Below are 21,779 nucleotides of genomic sequence, written 5' to 3'. Positions count from 1 at the left end.
TTTCAACATCCCCAACAGTTATTTTCTGGTCTGGGAATAAAGTCCCTTCCTGCAGCTTTTGAAACAGACCAGAGTTCCTGAAGATGCGACCGTCATGTACCTTTCCCAGCCATCCCACGTTGATGTTAGTGAAACGTCCCTTGTGATCCACTAGTGCTTGCAGCACTATTGAAAAGTACCCCTTGCGGTTTATGTACTCACCAGCTTGGTGTTCCAGTGCCAAGATAGGGATATGGGTTCCGTCTATGGCCCCACCACAGTTAGGGAATCCCATTGCAGCAAAGCCATCCACTATGACCTGCACATTTCCCAGGGTCACTGCCCTTGATATCAGTAGATCTTTGATTGCGTTGGCTACTTGCATCACAGCAGTACTACCCCACAGTAGATTTGCCTACTCTAAATTGATTCCCGACTGACTGGTAGCTGTCTGGCATTGCAAGCTTCCACAGGGCTATCGCCACTCGCTTCTCAACTGTGAGGGCTGCTCTCATCTTGGTATTCTTGCACCTCAGAGCAGGGGAAAGCAAGTCACAAAGTTCCATGAAAGTGCCCTTACGCATGCAAAAGTTTCACAGCCACTGGGAATTGCTCAGACCCGCAACACTATGCGGTCCCACCAGTCTGTGCTTGTTTCCTGGGCCCAGAATCGGTGTTCCACTGCATGAACCTGCCCCATTAGCTCCATGATGCCCACATTGCCAGGGCCTGTGCTTTGAGAGAAGTCTGTGTCCATGTCCTCATCACTCTCGTCACTGCGCTGACGTTGCCTGCTCGCCCGGTTTTGCTTTGTCAGGTTCTGGTGCTGCAAATACTGCTGGATAATGCACGTGGTGTTTAATGTGCTCCTAATTGCCAAAGTGATCTGAGCGGGCTCCATGCTTGCTGTGGTATGGTGTCTACACAGAAAAAAAGGCGCAGAATGATTGTCTGCCGTTGCTCTGATGGAGGGAGGGGCGATTGACGACATGGCTTACAGAGTTGGCTTACAGGGAATTAAAATCAATAAAGGGGGTGGCTTTACATCAAGGAGAAAAAAAACAACTGTCACACAGAATGGCCCCCCTCAAGGATTGAACTCAAAACCCCGGGTTTAGCAGGCCAACACTCAACCCAATGCTCAACCCACTGAACTATCCCTCCCCCCAGTATTTCAGGCAGGACTGAATCTCCATTAAACTTTTCAAGGTGCCCCTGACAGAACCTCACCGAAACGATTGACAGCCATTGATTTCACGGAGGGAGGAAAGGAGGGAGGGGGGGAGCAAATGAATACAAAACAAATCTGGTCTATTTCTTGTTTTGATCCACTCCATCTATCTTTTACATTTTTGGCTGGCAGCAGACAGTGCAGTAGGACTGCTAGCCATCCTCATCTCCTGGCTGCTCGGCAGAAGACAGTGCAAAAGGACTGCCGGCAGGTCTAAAGAGAATGACCTGGTCGAGTCACTCCTATTTTAGTCCTTGCGTCTATGTCTGCCCAGGCGCTCCTGACTGACCTTACCGAGGTGGCTAGGAGCACCTCGGACATGATGACAATGGTTATCAGGCCTATTGCACCGTCTGCTGCCACAAGGTAATGAGCTGCTGCTGTGTAGCAATGCAGTACCGCATCTGCCAGCACCCAGGAGATGTAGGGTGACAGTGAGCTGAGCAGGCTCCATGCTTGCTGTGGTATGGCGTCTGCACAGGTAACTCAGGAAAAAAGGCACGAAACGATTGTCTGCCATTTCTTTCACGGAGGGAGGGAGGGAGGGCCTGACGACACGTACCCAGAACCACCCGCAGCAATGTTTTTGCCCCATCAGGCATTGGGATCTCAACCCAGAATTCCAATGGGCGGCGGAGACTGCGGGAACTGTGGGATAGCTACCCACAGTGCAACGCTCTGGAAGTGGACGCTAGCCTTGGTACTGTGGAAGCGCTCTGCCGAGTTAATGCACTTAGAGCATTTTGTGAGGGGACACACACAATCGACTATATAAAAATGATTTCTAAAAAACCGACTTCTATAAATTCGACCTAATTTCGTAGTGTAGACATATCCTAACTCTGTGTACTGGGAGTGGTCACATGGATTTCAATGGGACGGCTCAGTATGTAAAATTAAGTATGTAAAATCACAGATCTGTAAAGACTTACCAATATTTAATTTTACATACTGAGTCGTCCCATTGAAATCCATGTGACCAAATTCACAGTACACAGAGTTAAACACATGCATAAGTCTACAGAGGATATGGGCCTAGAAAAAATATTCAGTACTTTGCTGGATCAGGCACCAAGCAGCTTGCAGCTGGTGCTCAGCGCATCTTGCAGTTTTGGCCTCTTACCACATTTCTCCTGGTTTTCCTCTGGTGGTCTATTAGTTGGCAGCATTTGAAATCATAGCCCCTGTAACTGCACCAATCCAGTCTTGTTGTGTCACCTCTAAACCTCTCTCACACAAAACATACTAGCTGTCTCACATGTAAGGTAAACATATGCCCCATACCTCAATAATGGCCCTCAATTACATCTAACCAGAACTAGATAACTAGTCCCTTGAAAACAAGAAATCACTCACTAGAAGAAAAATATATTTGAAAGAAAAGGCAGATCAGACAAAAATGTAAACTCTTAAACATCTTCCATCCTGTAAAAGACAGAACCAGGATCATCCCTTTTTTCCCCCTCAGGGGCTGTTTTTGTTCCTAACTAGTCCTACTAGTTGAGTATTCTTTTCTTTTCTTTTTTTCTTTTTCTTTCTTCAACTTACTTTCAGTTCTCTAATACTCGTCCTCTCTCACATACTTTAAGCAGCTTAGCTATCTTTCTCCTCCACAACCAGTTCCCATTTTCCTTTCTGTGCTACTTCTGTCACTGAAGGTGGTTTTGTTTTTGTTTTTTTCCCCCTCCTCTCCCAAACTGCCCAAATACACTCCCTTGGAACTTTCTGCTTCTAATATTCCATCCTTTCTCTTGTTAAAGGTGTATCACCCACAGCATTCTGCCCAATATTTGAATAGCTTTGGAGGAAAAGAATATCACTTCCCTTGTAACCCAACACCTATCTATTATATATTAAGACCGATGTTTTTGTTTACTACTGGCTTAAAAATATCTAAACTAAGCAGTTTTAGAAATAGTTAAGCATTGAATTGCTTATAAATGAGTTCAAATATCAGACACACTTACACATGACAGGAAAATAAAGTCACTGTTTTTAAGACAAGACTTTTCTCTTGGATCACACTCTTAATGGCTATTAGAGGCCTACATAAGCTGTTGAATAAATTCTGCTTACTCAGTGTAGCAGGTGTTACCTCTCCCTGGGAATGACTTTCTACTGATAGAGTTAAGACAAGAGAGGTCTTGGAGGGGGAAACCTGGGGTAAGCTCAGGGTGGAATTTAGGTTAGTAAGAACATAAGAACGGCCATACTGGGTCAGACCAAAGGTCCATCTAGCCCAGTATCCTGTCTTCCGACAGTGGCCAATGCCAGGTTCAGGTGCCCCAGAGGGAATGAAGAGAACAGGTAATCATCAAGTGATCCATCCCCTGTTGCCCATTCTCAGTTTCTGGCAAAGTATTCAGGTACAGATTGAATTATTGTTAAAGCTAAACCATAGGAAGAAGTTAGTCATTTTGAGTCCCTCCATTGACTGCCTTCACCTCTGCATCAAACAAGATTTTTGTCTTCATCATTAAGGTCCTTCACAATTTAGCCACCCTTATTCCCTACCTGTCAACTTCTGTTAAATATCTTTGTACTTTCCCACATACCACCTTTTACATGTGGTAAAAATCCTGGATATAATCTGTATAGCTACTACTTTATTCTCCTTCAACTCTCCCCTTAAGATTCACCTCTCCCATGATGACTACCAAACTCTATCTACTGATTGTAGCTAGGCAGGTGATGAATTGCTTATACTGTCACTTCTTCCCTGCCTTCCTTTTCTTTCTCACTTACTCTTACTAATTGCCCCATTTCTGCTGTTCTTTACCCTACTTCAAACCCAATTAATAAAAATCAAACAAAAAAAACTCAAAACACATAACTAACAAAGCTGCACCAATTCCTCACCATATTAATTTGTTTATATGTTACATCCTTCTCCCTCTACCTGTCATGTTCATGTTTTATAGGCTGTAAATCCTCCAGAGCAAGGATTTTCTTTTATCTTTGCTTTTACCTTACCCAGCACAGTAGGGCCCTGGTTTTTGCAGCCACCTCACATTGCAAATTCATTTCTAATGTATTGTCCACTATCTCCTCTAAATCATTATAATTATGTATAACTGTTCTAGCAACAACCCTCATCTGATAAGTTTTACCCTTTATTTCCCTTGTATGTAGTTTAAACACACACACACACACAGGGTGTCTGCTTGCGTTACTCACACAAGTAGTCCCACTTAAGTCAATGGGTGTGATATGCCTCCCAGTAGTTAACCCTGATTTACACTGCATTAAGAGATGGGAGAAGAATCGGGCACTAGAGGAGTACTTGCGTGAGCAAAGGGAGCATCATTTAACCCCCTAGATTTAATGTGTGAAATTATATCTAAGCAAAATTATTATTGTTTATTAGATTATGAATCTGAAAGACAAATGCAAATACATTAACTCGTTCACGATTTTCCCCTCTTTCTGATGGATGAAGATTTGTAATTGTGCTTTCCTAATTCACCAGACTTCATTTTTCCATTTGGTGTCCAGAATAGATCTGTCCATGTGATAGGTGTGTTGAAGTCTCAAAGAGCCAAATCACAGTGAATGCAGGAGGCCCAAAACACTGAAAACTAATGTGTATCAGCTGGGTGGAGAGTCCACAGAGGTGATTTCACAGATGGGAAGGTGGTGGGGGTCATGGCCAGTGTCGTCAGTAAACATATCCACATACAGGGAGCAGGGAGCAACAGCCTGCAGCTGCTACACATCCCTATCGCCCGCAGTAATGGTAGTGCTCCTGAGCCCCACACTTGGGTATCTGTTTACATGGGTTATGCACTCTGGGTCTGATCCTGCAAGCTGCTGAACCATTCACTCCCATTAAAGTCAATGGGAGTTGATGGCACCCAGCATGAAAGATCAGACCCTGAACCAGCATTTCACCACATGAGAGAAGAATTACTGACCGAAATTACTAAAAAAAATCATTTAGAAAAAAAGAAGGTAAGTTAATGCAGTCCTATGGCAGCACGAGGGCAGCAGAATTTCCTATGCCAAACTAATCATGTTCCTACAAAACAATGTATGCTGTGCCTGTTAACACAAAATGAATACTTACTCCAACAGCTCACACGTAATAAAATATATTTTAGCATATTATCACATAAAACTAAGCATGAAAAGTATTTAAATGTATAAGTGTAGTTTACTTTTCAGTGTGCTAATATTTTTTGTTGAAACACCCATTTAGAAATGCCAACAATTTTCAAGAAACAGCTGTGGGTTATAAACTCTTTGGAGTGGGAAGTGTCTTTTTGTGCTGTGCTTGTTCAGCGCCTAGCACAATAGGGTCCTGGTCCATATAAAAGGATTTTGTAGTGCAACATAACCTTTGGAATTCAATGCAGTTTCATATTATTAAGGCAAATAACCTAGGACTGTATGGTGGTTTTCAAACTGACATCTGTAGAGCACTTCCAGGTGGTATTGTTTCTGTGATGAAGCATCTATCTGTTTCCAAGTAGGGAAATTTTTCTCTAGTTGAAGCTCATTCCCTGATTTTTGGGGTTTTTTGGACCAGCCAGTCTCAAAAACCGAAGCACTTCTCTGCACCTTACTTAAGCCCTCTCTTTTCAGAAGTTTGTCCTTTGGATAGGCAGGACTCTCAGAGATTTTGGTTCTTTTGTTAGTCCAACCCAAAAAGCAGTGAGTCTTCAACTATAAAGCCCTTTGATGTAGAGTCCATGGCCTATTTTTTTCCAAGAGCCCACTCATTTTGAGTGCATTAGGTTTTCGGCACTCACTTCGAGGCACCTTGGATCTGATTTTTAGAGGTGGTTTGTGGCTTTGAAAATTAGATCCTAGGTGTTTCACACTGAATACTGAAAATTAGTGGATACTTTCGCAAGTGTAGGTCCATCGGGGCCTGATGGGGCCAGTGGATGCTGCCCTACTGTGTGCCAAAGCACTGATGATGTGTAGTGAAGTTACATAGGAAATCCGTCATCAATATTAAAAGGGGAAAATCACAGCTTGACCTTGTTTCCTTATCTTCCATCGGGGATCCCAGATTTTCTAATCATTTCAGGAGAAATGGTTTAACTGAATAAGCACCATACAGTTCCCTGTGATTGGCAAACATATTTTTGAGTCTGGACTCTCCATAGAATTTTTTATGACAGCTACCCACCTTTACCAGCTGAAACATATGGTTACACCTGCAAACAAGGCAGCTAGCTTTTTTTGGGTGGGAGAAAAGAATTTCTGAGTTCAAATGATTGATGAAATATGTTACTTGGAATCAAGTGTTTAAAGGATTGAAAACATGATTGTATGTATACCACAAAATCTGCTAATGTATCACATGGAGTCTAACATATCATGAATTAGCAGGGAAACAGAAGCTGGTTAGTACAAACAGGCATTTTTATCGACAGATTATTCCTCACTCTCCAGTTTAGAATAAAGCATAATCTGCCAGTACTAATGATGTGGAAAAATATATGAAAACTGCTTCTCCTTTTACTTCTTATTAAATTGGGTTCTTGAGATGGAATCCATGAAGGGAATTAGGCATTGCAGTACTGAGCATCATGGTGCCTATCTTGTAGGTGCCTAGAAAATCATAGGCACAACCCTGTGATCTGCAAAGCTGGGTTAGGCATCTGGGCATCTATACAATGAATGGGGAGAGAGAGGCATCTAAGAATGCAATTGTGATGGGTTCAGTCACAGAGACCCCCTTGGGACTGTCACCTGATGTGCTGAAACTATCTCTGAGCCCGTTTTCTCTGATGGCTTGGGACTCCAGAACCCTGCCTTGTTGAGCCAGACATGCAAGCCTGCTGCAATACAGACCGAGGGTCTGAACCACGCCCTCAAAGCTGCAGACTTAACTGAAAATGGCTCAGCAAGTACTCCTGTCTCCAGCACCCAGACACCCACTTCCTGTTGGGATCCAAACCAAACCCCAAATAAATCCATTTTACTCTGTATAAAGCTTATATAGGGTAAACTCATAAATTGTCCACACTCTATAACACTGATAGAGAGATATGCATAGCTGTTTGCTCCCCCACATATTAATCACTTACTCTGGGTTTACTAATAAACAAAAGTGTTTTTATTGAGAATAAAAAGTAGGAGTTAAGTGGTTTCAAGTAATAAAAGACAGAACAAAGTAAGTTACCTAGCAAAATAAAATAAAACACGCAAGTCTAAGCCTAATACATTTAAGAAACTGAATACAGGTAAATCTTACCCTCAGAGATGTTCCAATAAGCTTCTTTCACAGACTAGACTCCTGTGTAGTCTGGGCCCAATCCTTTCCCCAGTACAGTTCTTGTTAGTTCCAGTTCAGGTGGTAACTAGGAGATTTCTCATAACTGGCAGCTCCCTTTCATAGAATAATAGAATATCAGGGTTGGAAGGGACCTCAGGAGATCATCTAGTCCAACCCCCTGCTCAAAGCAGGACCAATCCCCAATTAAATCATCCCAGCCAGGGCTTTGTCAAGCCTGACCTTAAAAACTTCTAAGGAAGGAGATTCTACCACCTCCCTAGGTAACGTATTCCAGAGTTTCACCACCCTCCTAGTGAAAAAGTTTTTCCTAATATCCAACCTAAACCTCCCCCACTGCAACTTGAGACCATTACTCCTTGTCCTGTCCTCTTCTACCACTGAGAATAGTCTAGAACCATCCTCTCTGGAACCACCTCTCAGGTAGTTGAAAGCAGCTATCAAATCCCCCCTCATTCTTCTCTTCTGCAGACTAAACAATCCCAGTTCCCTCAGCCTCTCCTCATAAGTCATGTGTTCCAGACCCCTAATCATTTTTGTTGCCCTTCGCTGGACTCTCTCCAGTTTATCCACATCCTTCTTGTAGTGTGGGGCCCAAAACTGGACACAGTACTCCAGATGAGGCCTCACCAATGTCGAATAGAAGGGAACGATCACGTCCCTCGATCTGCTCGCTATGCCCCTACTTATACATCCCAAAATGCCATTGGCCTTCTTGGCAACAAGGGCACACTGCTGACTCGTATCCAGCTTCTCGTCCACTGTCACCCCTAGGTCCTTTTCCGCAGAACTGCTGCCTAGCCGTTCGGTCCCGAGTCTGTAGCCATGCATTGGGTTCTTCCGTCCTAAGTGCAGGACCCTGCACTTATCCTTATTGAACCTCATCAGATTTCTTTTGGCCCAATCCTCCTTTGTTCTGTTCCACCCCCTTTTATATATTTGGCACAAGGCAGGAATCCTTTGTCTCTCTCTGGGTTCTCACCCTTCCTTCTAAATGGAAAAGCACCAGGTTTTAGATGGATTCCAGTATCATGTGACATGTTCACATGTCCTGTGAGACTTAATTACTCACTTACTGGTACCCATGGTATACAGGAAGGCTTACAAGTAAACGGAGCCATTTACAACCAATTGTCCTAGTTAATGGGAGCCATCAAGATTCTAAGCCACCATTAATGGCCCACACTTTGCATAATTACAATAAAACTTCAGAGTAATACTTCATATTTCTAGCTTCAGATACAAGAATGATACATTCATACAAACACACTCAGTAGATTATAAGCTTTATAATGATACCTTACAAGAGACCTTTTGCATAAAGCATATTCCAATTATGTTATAGTCACACTCATTAGCATATTTCCATAAAACAGATGGAGTGCAACATCACAGCAATTCACAAAAACCAGCATGGGAGGTGGGGGCCACCTAAGCTAGAAGAAGGAGGTGATAGTGCCACTGTCCATCTGGAGTCCCTCAGTCTCTCCTGTTGAAGCCATTTCACCGTCAATAAATAATGAAAGCATGACTGGGGAAGGGGGACTGGATCCAGGGTCTCCGACGTTGGTGCCCTAACTCCTGGACCACAGTGTCAGTCTCACATGTATTTTCTCTCTTGCCCTCTGGCCCAACGACTGTTCCACGGTCATTAAATACTTAAATAGTTATTGGGCCAGAGCAAGAGCTAGAGAGAGAGACTCTGTAGTTTGTGGTTAGGGTACCCACCTGGGAAGTGAGAGATCCTGTTTCGGGTCCAGTTCCCCTACTCCAATCACTCTTTCATTATTTATTCATTTATTAGTTGAAATGCTTCAACAAGATACACTGAGGGAGCCCTACAGCTCAATATCCCATAGCTCAATAGTTATAGGATTGTAACACGTATGGTAATTTCTTGCAATATGCTTGGAAGCCACTATTGTGGTACTGGGTTGTATATAAACTCTCTAGGGAGGACATGTGACAGAGGTGAGCCTTAGGAGTTCAAAAGGCTATACTGAAAATGTGCAAGACATAGGCACCTAGAGGGAAGTATCAGTGTGCAAACTTTAGACAAAGGTGGGGTCTATAATTTAGTTACCTAGGGAACTTTTACAGTAGAAAATTAGGTGCCTACTGGGTTAGGCAGCAGCCAAGCAGAAGTTTTTGGGATCGCAGTGGTGTCACGCCAATGATGCAGGTGCCGAATTCTGGAAGTTAGGTGCCTAAATTGCTTTGTGGACTGTACCCTCTGTGTTCAGGACACATATATTTTGGCTCAAAGGTAAATGTAATGCCTACACAGAAATAATGTGAAAAACAACCAATCAGACTAGAATAATCTACATGTATATTCATAATTAGGGAATATTAATATCTATTTATATATAATCTTGTTGCTTTAGAAGCAATGCATACCTGTCTGAGGCTTATTAACAGTTTATATTAGAACCCTGGGATCAAAGTAAAACTGTTCCTGAAATTCCAGAACGGCAGAATTGCTCCATGATTACATTCCCTATTCATAGCTCAGTGCTTATAGTACGGAACAGCAAATCTGTCTCACATGACTGAGAAAATAACCACAAATCCTAACATCGAACAAAATAAAATGCTTTACAGAGCCACCCATCTTCAGAAAGGTTGTAATTGTTTTGGATGTGGTAAAGAAAGAGAGAATGAGATTATAAAATTGGAGTAGTATTTATGTAAAATAAATTATTTCCAATCCAATACAGATGGCTTTCCTACTGCCTATGCTTTATCCTGTTAATTGCTAGTTAATTGCTGTAAGACTGAATTAGATAAGGATCGGGATAAAGGTGGGGCCAATACATTCTAAAATATTTTAAACAATTCACTGCAAAATGATCTAAAACTTTTAGATGGTAAAGTCAAGCAATTTCTATTATAAACAGGAATGCTTTAGGGAACAGAATTGTCCATTTGGGTGTTCATTTATCCACTACAATCATAATTTAAGAGAGGCATAGAAAAGAAAGGTGGTTAATTAGTCAATCCAAAAAGAAATTAGGATTAATCTTAAAAACTGATTGGCTCTGAAAACTGTCCTTTGGTATACGTTTTACTTTAAGGATTCCACTAATATAATGTAATAAAACTATCTAGGCATTGTTATTATGCTCATCACCATGGTAACTAGGTGCTAAAATCAGTCTTTGAGCCAAATTCTGCTGGATGAGAAAAGGTTAAGAATACAAATGCATCCCTTTTTGGGTGTATCATCACATAAGAATCATCATTTTGATATTCACTGTGGATTGAATTGGTACCTCCAGGGCTAAAGCAGAAGCTTCTGCAGCTTGAACTAAAGGATTTGCGCTCCTAATTGCCCCCTTAACAAACAGATATCCTTTGTGAACTGAACAGAGAGGGAGTTACAATCACTTGCCTTCACCCTAAATCCAAGCACTGCTGTTTTACAGACGTATTTCTCTAATTCTGTCTAGATTCCATGGTGATAGAATGCATTGTAGATAGATTAGATAATGGAATTTCTGTTAAAATCTTCAACAGTTAATGTCAAGGAAGAATTATTCTAATTAGAAGTGCCGAGGAATGCTAATTCAGATCTAGAAAACTAAAAGTTACTAAATAGTATCTATGGAAAATTCATTTGTGATTAATCTAACTGACCACTAGATGTCAGATTTCCATCAAAAGAGTGGTTTACATAGCAAACAAACAAAAATCCCCTAATGTCCATTTATATTGCCATCAATTCTTCAGAACTTCCTACTGAGTTCAGTGGAGAGTTCCAGGTGTAGATCAGTGGCAAGATTTGGCTTAAAGAAGCTAGTTTAAGTGTAAGAGAGAAGTGGAAGTACAGCAGTTATTTAAGTAGACTGACCAAATTATCTTGTATCACTTACTTGATATAATAAAATCAATAATTTTCATCATGATTTTGCCTCTGTGTCACTGGATTGGGAGTCAGGAGATCTGGGATGAATTTCCAGTTCTGTCAAGTCATTCCCCTCTCTGTGCTTCAGTTTCTCCATCTGTAAAATGGGTTTAGAGATACCTACCTGCCTTTGTAAAGTGCTTAGAGATCTATGGATGGTAAATATTATATAAAAGCCAAGTATTATTAAAAGCAAAATAGCCCGATCAGAATAAATATATGAAATATGATTTTTCCATATTTTCCATACACCTTATTCACAAAGGTGCATCTTACTTAATAATTTGTATGCATAAGAGAAAACCACTACGTTCAACACTTTTTCGAATGTGCTGTTTCAAGCATCACAAAGCCTGTGAAACTCAGTTTCTAATAAAATGAATACACTGATCTTTATTCCATTAATGTCAGCTGATCAAAATAGCTGTGCTAATGAAACTCCAGGACTCATTCATAACAGAGAGAAACATAAATGCAGATGTGACTGGATAACTCAGTGGCCTCTTAATGGGACACAGAGTCTTTTACTTGTGTGTTACAGGACCAAATCTAGATCACAGGTCAGTAAGCTATGTAAGGTTGTTCTATGGTTTATGTGAAATTAGTTGGTGATCACAGAACAGAAAGTCATCAGTAGCTCATTAATCACCACTTTAATGTTTAGTCTTGTGGCAAAGAGGCCAAGGACTATCAGGGTTGGAAGGAACCTCAGGAGGTTATCTAGTCCAACCCCCTGCTCAAAGCAGGACTAATCCCCAATTTTTGCCCCAGATCCCTAAATCCGCTCAAGGATTGAACTCACAACCCTGGGTTTAGCAGGCCAATGCTCAAACCACTGAGCTATCCCTCCCCACAGACTGAACAAGCCTGTCAAATACATACATCTCTCGCTTCCAGGAGTGGTCCTTTAAGGTGAATATTAAAGTACATTGGTTGGGTAGTCTGGAGAATTTTATCCAACACTATTGCTGCAGCTGTTCTGTACATAAGTATATGACTTCTTTCCCCATGACTGTCCAATAGACTGGCACTTTCTTGTAAACCAACTTATACCCAGTGGTGTGAATATACCCTCCTCCACAGATGATGACTAAAATTATCTCTATTGTGGTTTATCTACCATTGGCTAAATCCCTCCATGTGAGAGGCACATACAGCTCTCCTTGTCTTCACTGAAAGTAGGAGTAGGCATCTGTATCTGAGGGTAGGATTTCACCATATATTAATATGTGTATATTATATATATATAATTGCATAGATTTATAGTAATTTGGGAGTGCTTGTGGATGCCAGTCAGGACAAGGAAATACAGAGGGATCTAGAGAGATTAAAATATGGACAGAAACCTAACAAAATGAAATTCATCTTGGAAAAATGCAAGCGAATATATCTGGGCAAACAGGATCCACAACCTGCATATTTAATGTAGGGAGTAAGTTGGAAGGCAGTATTGTTGAAAGATACCCAGAGGAGAGGGTGGACAGTAAGGTAAAAAAGAATTTGCAATGGCTAATGCCAGGAAAAAACTTAATAAAATAAAAATAATTATTATTAGGGCTGTCAAGCAATTAAAAAAAGCACATGATTAATTGCACTGTTAAACAATAATAGAATACCATTTATTTAAATATTTTTAGATGTTTTCTACATTTTCAACTATATTTATTTCAATTATAGCAGAATACAAAGTGTACAGTTCTCACTTTGTATTTATTTTTATTACAAATATTTGCACTGTAAAAACAAAAGAAATAGTATTTTCAATTCCCCCATTACAAGTACTGTAGTGCAATATCTTTATCATGAAAGTTGAACTTACAAATGCAGAATTATGTACAAAAATGTAACTGCATTCAAAAATAAAACAATTTAAAACTTTAGCGCCTACAAGTCCACTCAGTCCTATTTCGTGTTCAGCCATTCGCTCAGACAAACAAGTTTGTTTACATTTGCAGGAGATAATGCTGCCTGCTTCCTGTTTACAATGTCACCTGAAAGTGAGAACAGGCATTTGCATGGCACTGTTGTAGCCGGCGTCGCAAGATATTTACATGCCAGATGCGCTAAAGATTCATATGTCGCTACATGCTTCAACCACCATTCCAGAGGACGTGTCCATACTGATGATGGGTTCTGCTCGATAACAATCCAAAGCAGTTCAGTCCGACGCGTGTTCATTTTCATCATCTGAGTCAGATGCCACCAGCAGAAGGTTGATTTTCTTTTTTGGTGGTTCGGGTTCTGTAGTTTCTGCATTGGAGTGTTGCTCTTTTAAGACTTCTGAAAGCATGCTCCACACCTCGTCTCTCTCAGATTTTGGAAGGCACTTCAGATTCTTAAACCTTGGGTCCAGTGCTGTAGCTATCTTTAGAAATCTTACATTGATACCTTCTTTGCGTTTTGTCAACTCTGCAGTGAAAAGTGTTCTTAAAATGAACATGTGCTGAGTCATCATCTGAGACTACGATAACTTGAAATATATGGCAGAATGTGGGTAAAATAGAGCTGGAGACATACAATTCTCCCCCAAAAGAGTTCAGTCATAATTTAATTAATGCATTATTTTTTTTAACAGCGTCATCAGTATGGAAACATATCTCCTGGAGCATGAAGGGGCATACGAATGTTTAGCATATCTGGCACGTAAATACCTTGCAATGCCGGCTACAAAAGTCCCATGCGAATGCCAGTTCTCACTGTCTGGTGACATTGTAAATAAGAAGTGGGAAGCATTATCTCCTATAAATGTAAACAAACTTATTTGTCTTAGCAACTGGCTGAACGAGAAGTGGGACTGAGTGGACTTGTAGGCTCTAAAGTTTTGCATTGTTTTGTTTGAGTGCAGTTATGTAACAAAAAAAATCTACATTTGTAAGTTGCACTTCCACAATAAAAAGATTGCACTACAGTACTTGTATGAGGTGAATTGAAAAATACAGTTTCTTTTGTTTAACATTTTTACAGTGCAAATGTTTTTAATCAAAAATAATAATATAAAGTGAGCAGTGTACACTTTGTATTCTGTGTTGTAATTGAAATCAATATATTTGAAAATGTAGAAAAACATCCAAAAATATTTAATAAATTTCAATTGGTATTCTATTGTTTAACAATGCAATTAATCATGGATTCTTTTTAGTTAATCACATGAGTTAACTGCGATTAATCAACAGCCCTAATAATAATGATTATGAATAACAATAAATAAAGCCAATATAATTTCAGGGCTGCACCTGGAGAGGCATCAAATGATGGAGCAGTGAAGCAATAGTCCTCCTCTGTATGACTCTGATATAACTACCTGGAATACTGAATTCGTTACTGGGGACCTTACTGCCAGAAAGATACTGAAAAACTGGATGGAATTCAGAGAAGAGCGACTCAGATATGAGGAGGCTGAAGCCAAGGAACTGATTTATGAAGAAAGATTAGGATGGAGAAATATGCAGTCAAGCTAAGAGAGGACAAAAAGTCTGGGACTTAATTATCTACAGCTATTTTAAAAGTGCAAAGAAGGCTAGAGTAAGTTATTTAGGGTGGTACGTGGGGTATAACTAGGACTAATGGGATGAGCAGAGCTGACCTTGGGATCCAGCAAAACCAGTGGCCAAGATCTCCTCTGATTTTCTCTGTAAATGTCACACCTAGTCTCAATTTATGGGACAACAGGTATATGGAAGATTGCAGAATACCCATATCAGAAGAGGCAGAGGATGCTCTTTGGGTAACCTAAGGATATGGTGGATGGGGAAGAGAGTTCATGGCATTTATCAACACCATCCCATTCTTCCTAAAGTATTCCCAAAAGGAGTCATGAGAGGGTACAAATATTTCTCATCAATTCCTCCTGGCATTAGGCTCTTAGGGGGAGGGATTAACATTTCCCATTTAAGATTGACACCTATATAATCATTGAGATCAGCAAGACCTTTGGGTTAAGAGAAACCTTCTTTGTCTGACTTCATCAAGGGAGCACCAATACTTTCCATTGTTCCTGAGAAGCAGAGTCAGAACAAGGAAACATAAACTAAGGACCCCAGGATTAAGAGATGTAGAGAATAACAAGGATCCCAGAAATTATAAGCAGTGATCAAAGAATAGATTCAGCTCCTACTTGACCATCTTATTTAAGTATTTCTTGAGGTGTTCAGGAAAAGATGTCTAGACAGAGAGTAATTAATATATGGATGTCTCAGATTTTGACCATCTTACATTTTTTACTTCTCATCTCTAGAATGAGGATCAATTGTGTTCAAATATTTGAATTATGCCTTAGTAAGAGCTGGAGCTTCAGCAACAGATTCATCATGGTTTGACTGCTCATTGCTACTGAAAATACTGCCTGAAAATGGCCAGGAGACTGGAGAAATGTGACATCCTGTTTCTATCAAGAAGAAAGAAGGAAGAGTTCTCATCCAGGTCAAGCATTTCCACAGTGCAACACAGGAAAGTGGGGGAAGTGAGCATGAAATATTTATCTACATTATAGGGATAAAGATTTGTATCATTCTCACTTGGCAAGGTTCCTCAAAAGGAAATTCTCCAAAGCTTTGCCTGCATCTGAAACAAGTGCATGGACTTTGCTAGAGCAAAGTGAGAAATATTCAAAGATATTTTCTTTTTTTATGGAGGTGATATTAAATGCTGATGGATCATTTGTCACAATTGGAGTAAAAAAAAATTGCATAGGGGAGAAGATGCTCAAAAATAAGGAAGTGTAAGCTGTATCATTATCCCATCAATCAATGTAAATTCCATAATGGACATTCATTTCTAGACAAATCACGCAGAAGCACTGCTCCCCTCCCTGCCCCCTACTTAGTAGCATACACCTCACCAAACCACACACATCCCAAAGCATAAGTACGGCCATACTGAGTCAGACCAATGGTCCATCTAGCCCAGTATCCTGTCTTCCAACAGTGGCCAGTGCCAGGTGCTTCAGAGGGAATGAACAGAACAGGCAATCATTGAGTGATCCAATCCATGTCATCCACTCCCAACTTCTGTCAACAGAGGCTAGGGACACTCAGAGCATGGTATTACATCCCTGCCTATACTGACTAATAGCCATTGCTGGACCTATCCTCTAGGAACTTACCTGGTGTTTTTTGCATTGTAGACATAGCATCAATCTGACATTAAAATGTCCATGTAATAAAGAAGTAATAGCTAAGTTATGTCAACAGTCCATTCTACAGGTACCCAGAATCCCCCAAGAAGAAATGACCCCACAAAGGCACTTATTTCTTGTTAAATATTTACTACCATAGCCTAGGGAGGAAAGGTCACAATGTCAAGTAGCAAGAACTCCTTCCGCTGAACTTCTACTCTTGACTTTTCTGATAAATGTGAGTTGTGATAAATGAAAGGGGTGGGGGTAGCTCCCTTTTATGGACACCCACCCAGCCAGTTAGCTATCAAATCCCTCTTAGTAGTTGTTCTCTACTTGCTTTACCTGTAAAGGGTTAAAAAGTCTCCCTGTATAGGTAAAAGGAAGGGAGTGGGCACCTGAACAAAAGAGCCAGTGGGAAGGCTAGAACTTTTTAAAACTGGGAAAAAACTTCCCCTTTGTCTGTCTCTTGTTCTCCAGAGAGAGGGAGCAGAGCAGCAATGCTGTAAGAAGCTTTGGGCCAGGTATGAAAAATCATCAGATTATACCTAAAAACTACTCATTTGAAACCCCAAATATGTAAGTAGATCAGGAAGTGTCTAGGAAGATGCGATTAGGTTTATTTCTTTTTATTTCTTTATGGCTTGTGGACTCCACTGTGCTAAACCCAAATGCTTTTGTTTTGCTTGTAACCTTTAAGCTGGACCTCAAGAAGGTTATTCTTGATGCTTAACTTTTGTAAGTGGGTTTTTTAAATCTAGCAATAGCCTGTGTTTTCAAATGTATTTCTTTCTTTTTGTTTTTAATAAAATTTACCTTTTTTAAGAACAGGATTGGATTTTGTGTCCTAAAAGGTTTGTGCACATCATTTAATTAGCTGGTGGCCACAGCTGATTTCCTTTGTTTTCTTTTTCAGCTATTCCCTGGAGGGGGTGTGAAAGGGCTTGAGGGTACCCCACAGGAAGGAATTCCCAAGTGCACCTTCCTGGGCTCTCAAAAAAGCTGTAACCTTGGGAGTTTAATACAAGGCTGGAGTGGCCAGTATTAATGTTTAGAATCCTTGTGGGCTCCCATCTTCTCCACTCAAAGTGCCAGAGTGGGGAATCAGCCTTGACATGTGTCATGCAGCATTCTTTACACTCTTGCATTAAGTATGTAATAAAAGAAATGAAACTATGCTGTTCATTATAGTGAAGTCTTGTTACAACTCTCCCAGGACAAAATACTTATAAATAATTCCAGAAGCAGTTAATGCTAACCCACTCCAGTCCAGCCCATTCCTTACTCTTCTAGCTATCTGAACCTTCCCCATCCCTGTATAACCCACCCATGCCACCCCATTTGAACCCATCCCATCCTATCCCCATGTAACCCATTCTAACAAAAACCATCCCATTCCATTAAAAACTCTTGTATCCCAACCCACCTATCTCCATATAACCCATTCCAACTTATCCCATTCTAACCCCTTGTACCCTAACCCACCTATCTCCATATAACACATTTCAACCCAACGCACCTCATTTCAACCCATTGTTTCCCAACCCATGCACGTGTAAGCCATTCTAACACACACCATCGCAGTCCATTCCAACCCCTTGTAACCCAACCTATTTCCAAAAACTCATCCAACCCAACCCAGCCAATTCCAGCCCTCTCTATCCCTGTTATACCAATAAAATAAAAACCAGCAGGATCTTATTAAAGGGGAAAAGGCAAAATGCCACATTTATTGTGAATACAGAAAGAATCATAGTAGGCAGTTAGTTATAGCTATAACATTCCATTCAATTTCATATTTATTCACACATCCATTCATACAAACACACACACACAGGTTCTGCAAGGTTGTTACCATACTTACCAGCCTTAGAGTTGCTCATGCCAAGTCACTGGCCAGGTGGCCTGGACATGAGGAGGGAGCAGGGCCTTCTCAGATGCTCATCCGTTGCTCCTGGAAGTTGGTTTGCAGAATCAGACCCCAAAGTTCTCACTTTCTAGAGTCCATTTTTATAGGAATTTCTTCCTATGCCAGTCTATGGGAATTGCTTCATCACGCTGTTGCTGAATCAATCAGCAGATGGCACATTCCTGACAGCTCCGTGCTGCCAGATGTTATCTTGTTCTTTGGTTCTCTCATTCTTGAGGCTGTTGGGTGGATTCCAATCTGCCCTCCGGGGGTCCTCTGGTTATTTCCACTTGATACCTTCTTCAGCCGATGGACACTGGATTCTTAGGCTGGCACCTCCCTGATCATTCAGTTATTATCCACACCAAGCATACATCCACATACATCCTCTATCTCTATTTTAATAACAATTGTTAACAAAGTGAGATGAATACAACAAAAGGGCGGGGAGTCTCTGGGTGCTGTTTCTGTTGTTACAGAGTATTGCTTTGAGTCTCTCTCTGTGTGAGTAGTTGTTGTTACAAAGAATTGCTTTGAGAACAGACTCTGTCTTAGAAGGTACTAACACAATTAGCAGCTTGCAAGTTTCACACATAGAGAAACAGTACCAAAAATCAAGAGACCTCTTAATTAGTAATACCCTGGAATTTAAAACTTAAAACTTTAAAATTTAAAGTATGGGGAATCAAACTCATTTGTGATTTTACTACAGAATTTCTTTAATATGATCCAACATCCCAACCCAGCCATGTGTAACCTATTCTAACAGGAGCCATCCCATTCTTTCCCAACCCAACCCAACCCACCCCCACCCTCCAGTAACCCATCCCATCACAGGCCATCAGCTCTAAAACAGCCCACCCCCCACAGCCCACTGTAACCCAGCATAGCCCATTGCAGTCTCACTCTTGCCACCCCACCCCTTCCACTTCATCCCACCCCAGGGTAACCCAGTCTCACCCTCACCAGGCTTCCTGACCCATCCTACCTCATCCCGCCCCAGGGTAACCCAGTCTCACCCTCACCAGGCTTCCTGACCCATCCTACCTCATCCCACCCCAGGGTAACCCAGTCTCACCCTCACCAGGCTTCCTGACCCATCCTACCTCATCCCGCCCCAGGGTAACCCAGTCTCACCCTCACCAGGCTTCCTGACCCATCCTACCTCATCCCGCCCCAGGGTAACCCAGTCTCACCCTCACCAGGCTTCCTGACCCATCCTACCTCATCCCGCCCCAGGGTAACCCAGTCTCACCCTCACCAGGCTTCCTGACCCATCCTACCTCATCCCGCCCCAGGGTAACCCAGTCTCACCCTCACCAAGCTTCCTGACCCATCCTACCTCATCCCGCCCCAGGGTAACCCAGTCTCACCCTCACCAGGCTTCCTGACCCATCCTACCTCATCCCGCCCCAGGGTAACCCAGTCTCACCCTCACCAGGCTTCCTGACCCATCCTACCTCATCCCGCCCCAGGGTAACCCAGTCTCACCCTCACCAGGCTTCCTGACCCATCCTACCTCATCCCGCCCCAGGGTAACCCAGTCTCACCCTCACCAAGCTTCCTGACCCATCCTACCTCATCCCGCCCCAGGGTAACCCAGTCTCACCCTCACCAGGCTTCCTGACCCATCCTACCTCATCCCGCCCCAGGGTAACCCAGTCTCACCCTCACCAGGCTTCCTGACCCATCCTACCTCATCCCGCCCCAGGGTAACCCAGTCTCACCCTCACCAAGCTTCCTGACCCATCCTACCTCATCCCGCCCCAGGGTAACCCAGTCTCACCCTCACCAGGCTTCCTGACCCATCCTACCTCATCCCACCCCAGGGTAACCCAGTCTCACCCTCACCAGGCTTCCTGACCCATCCTACCTCATCCCACCCCAGGGTAACCCAGTCTCACCCTCACCAGGCTTCCTGACCCATCCCATTCGGGTGCAGCTCGGCCCAGGGTAACCCAGTCTCACCCACATTTCACCCCTGTGTCTCCCCCAACCCGGCCTCCCCTCTGAGCCGCGGGGCAGGGCTGAGGCCGGGGTGGGAGGAAGCGCTGGCCGGAGAAAGGAGCAGGCAGTCCCGGAACCGGGCTGGGCGGGGAGGCGGGGGCCGGGCCGAGCCTGCGCCCGCCCCTCAGGTGAGCCCAGGCGGTATAAAGCCCGGGGCCGGCTGGGGGTGGGACGAGGCGCTGAGCCGGGAGCACCGGCAGGGCGAACATGGGCAACAGGGTCACCCGCGGGGACTTCGAGTGGGTTTACACGGAGCAGCCCCACACGCAGCGGCGGTGGGAGATCCTAGGTAGGCGCGGGCAGCGCGGGGGAGCGGCTGCCGGCAGCCGTCGCGGGGAGGGCGCGGGCAGGCACCTGCTTTCCCTGCTGCCGTGGCGAGACGGCGATGAACGGCTCTGCCCTTGCCCTTTGCTCGCTGTAATCCCGCGCCTGGCACTCCCCGCGCTCTCGGGGCTGAGCCGCATCCCTCCGCTTTGCCTCCGGGGTCCCGTCGCTCGCCCGTTCCCGCGGACAGCGCGTCCCCCGCGCCGGGGAGCCGCCGCAGCGCCTAGAGGGCGACCCTGCCCTGCCCCTTCGGGGGGACGCTGCTATCGTGGGAGTTAGTTTGTCTTCCTCTGGGGCTCTGAAGCCCTGTGGGTGACAATCTGCCCTTGCCCTGTTTGTTCTCCCTCTCTGTCCCCTTCCCCCCCCCCACAAACCCTGGGAGATTCATTCAGGATAGGGAAATCCGCAGCAAACTGCTCTGGCCTATGGCCTGCAAGGTTAAACTGGTTAGCTGTGGCATGTTCTGCAGGAGAATTCCTACTCCAGCTTGCAAACTCTTTATTACTGGAGCCTTCTGTCCTACTTACAAAGGAGGCACTGGCTTATTGATCTAGCAGGTTTTCCCCATAGCTAAGTTAGTTTAGACTAGAACTGAGCAGCCTTCCCTTTTGGAGAGAATAGCAGCAGCAGCAGCTTGGAACAGCAGGCCAAGGAGCCATTACTGGGGGTTGCACTGAATTGTAACCCAAATCTCAAGTGCCAGGAGAGATCAGAGATCAAGTGGTGATCAGACACTGATCAGGTACACCCTGCTCACTCCAGGGCAGAGCAAGGTACAATTTTTCTAAGGGTGTGTAAGAATGGCCTGGCAGGCCACAGTTTGACAGGTTGGGGCAAAGAGGTCAGCAATTCGTAGGACCCATGCCCTAGACAGAAAAAAAAAAAAAAATCCCATTCCAGTGACTCGCAACATGCTTTGGCATGGGTTAAAGCTGTGAAGATTTATAATAACCAGGGATTGGATCACCAGAAATATAGTACTTCAAAAACATTCAAATCTAGTTAAATATTTAGTAAAATGAGGTCCTTGAGACACTTCCTCAAAAGTAGACAAAAAATGGG

General features: G+C 43.1%; 1 protein-coding gene across 1 annotated transcript in view; it reads left to right on the top strand.

Moving 5' to 3' along the window:
- Positions 1-20,540: 20,540 nt before the first annotated feature.
- DEGS2 (delta 4-desaturase, sphingolipid 2) overlaps positions 20,541-21,779 on the top strand; it is a 29,558-nt gene continuing 28,319 nt past the window's right edge. Inside the window, exon 1 of the mRNA XM_073349642.1 lies at positions 20,541-20,682. Within this exon, the coding sequence (XP_073205743.1) occupies positions 20,601-20,682 (82 nt within the window). The 5' untranslated portion in view covers positions 20,541-20,600. The remainder of the gene's footprint in view (positions 20,683-21,779) is intronic.

The sequence above is a fragment of the Lepidochelys kempii genome, chromosome 6 (genome assembly GCF_965140285.1).
Source record: "Lepidochelys kempii isolate rLepKem1 chromosome 6, rLepKem1.hap1, whole genome shotgun sequence".
Taxonomy (NCBI): domain Eukaryota; kingdom Metazoa; phylum Chordata; order Testudines; family Cheloniidae; genus Lepidochelys; species Lepidochelys kempii.
The sequence above is the reverse complement of the archived record's forward strand: the minus strand, read 5'-3'. Positions and strand labels throughout refer to the sequence as shown.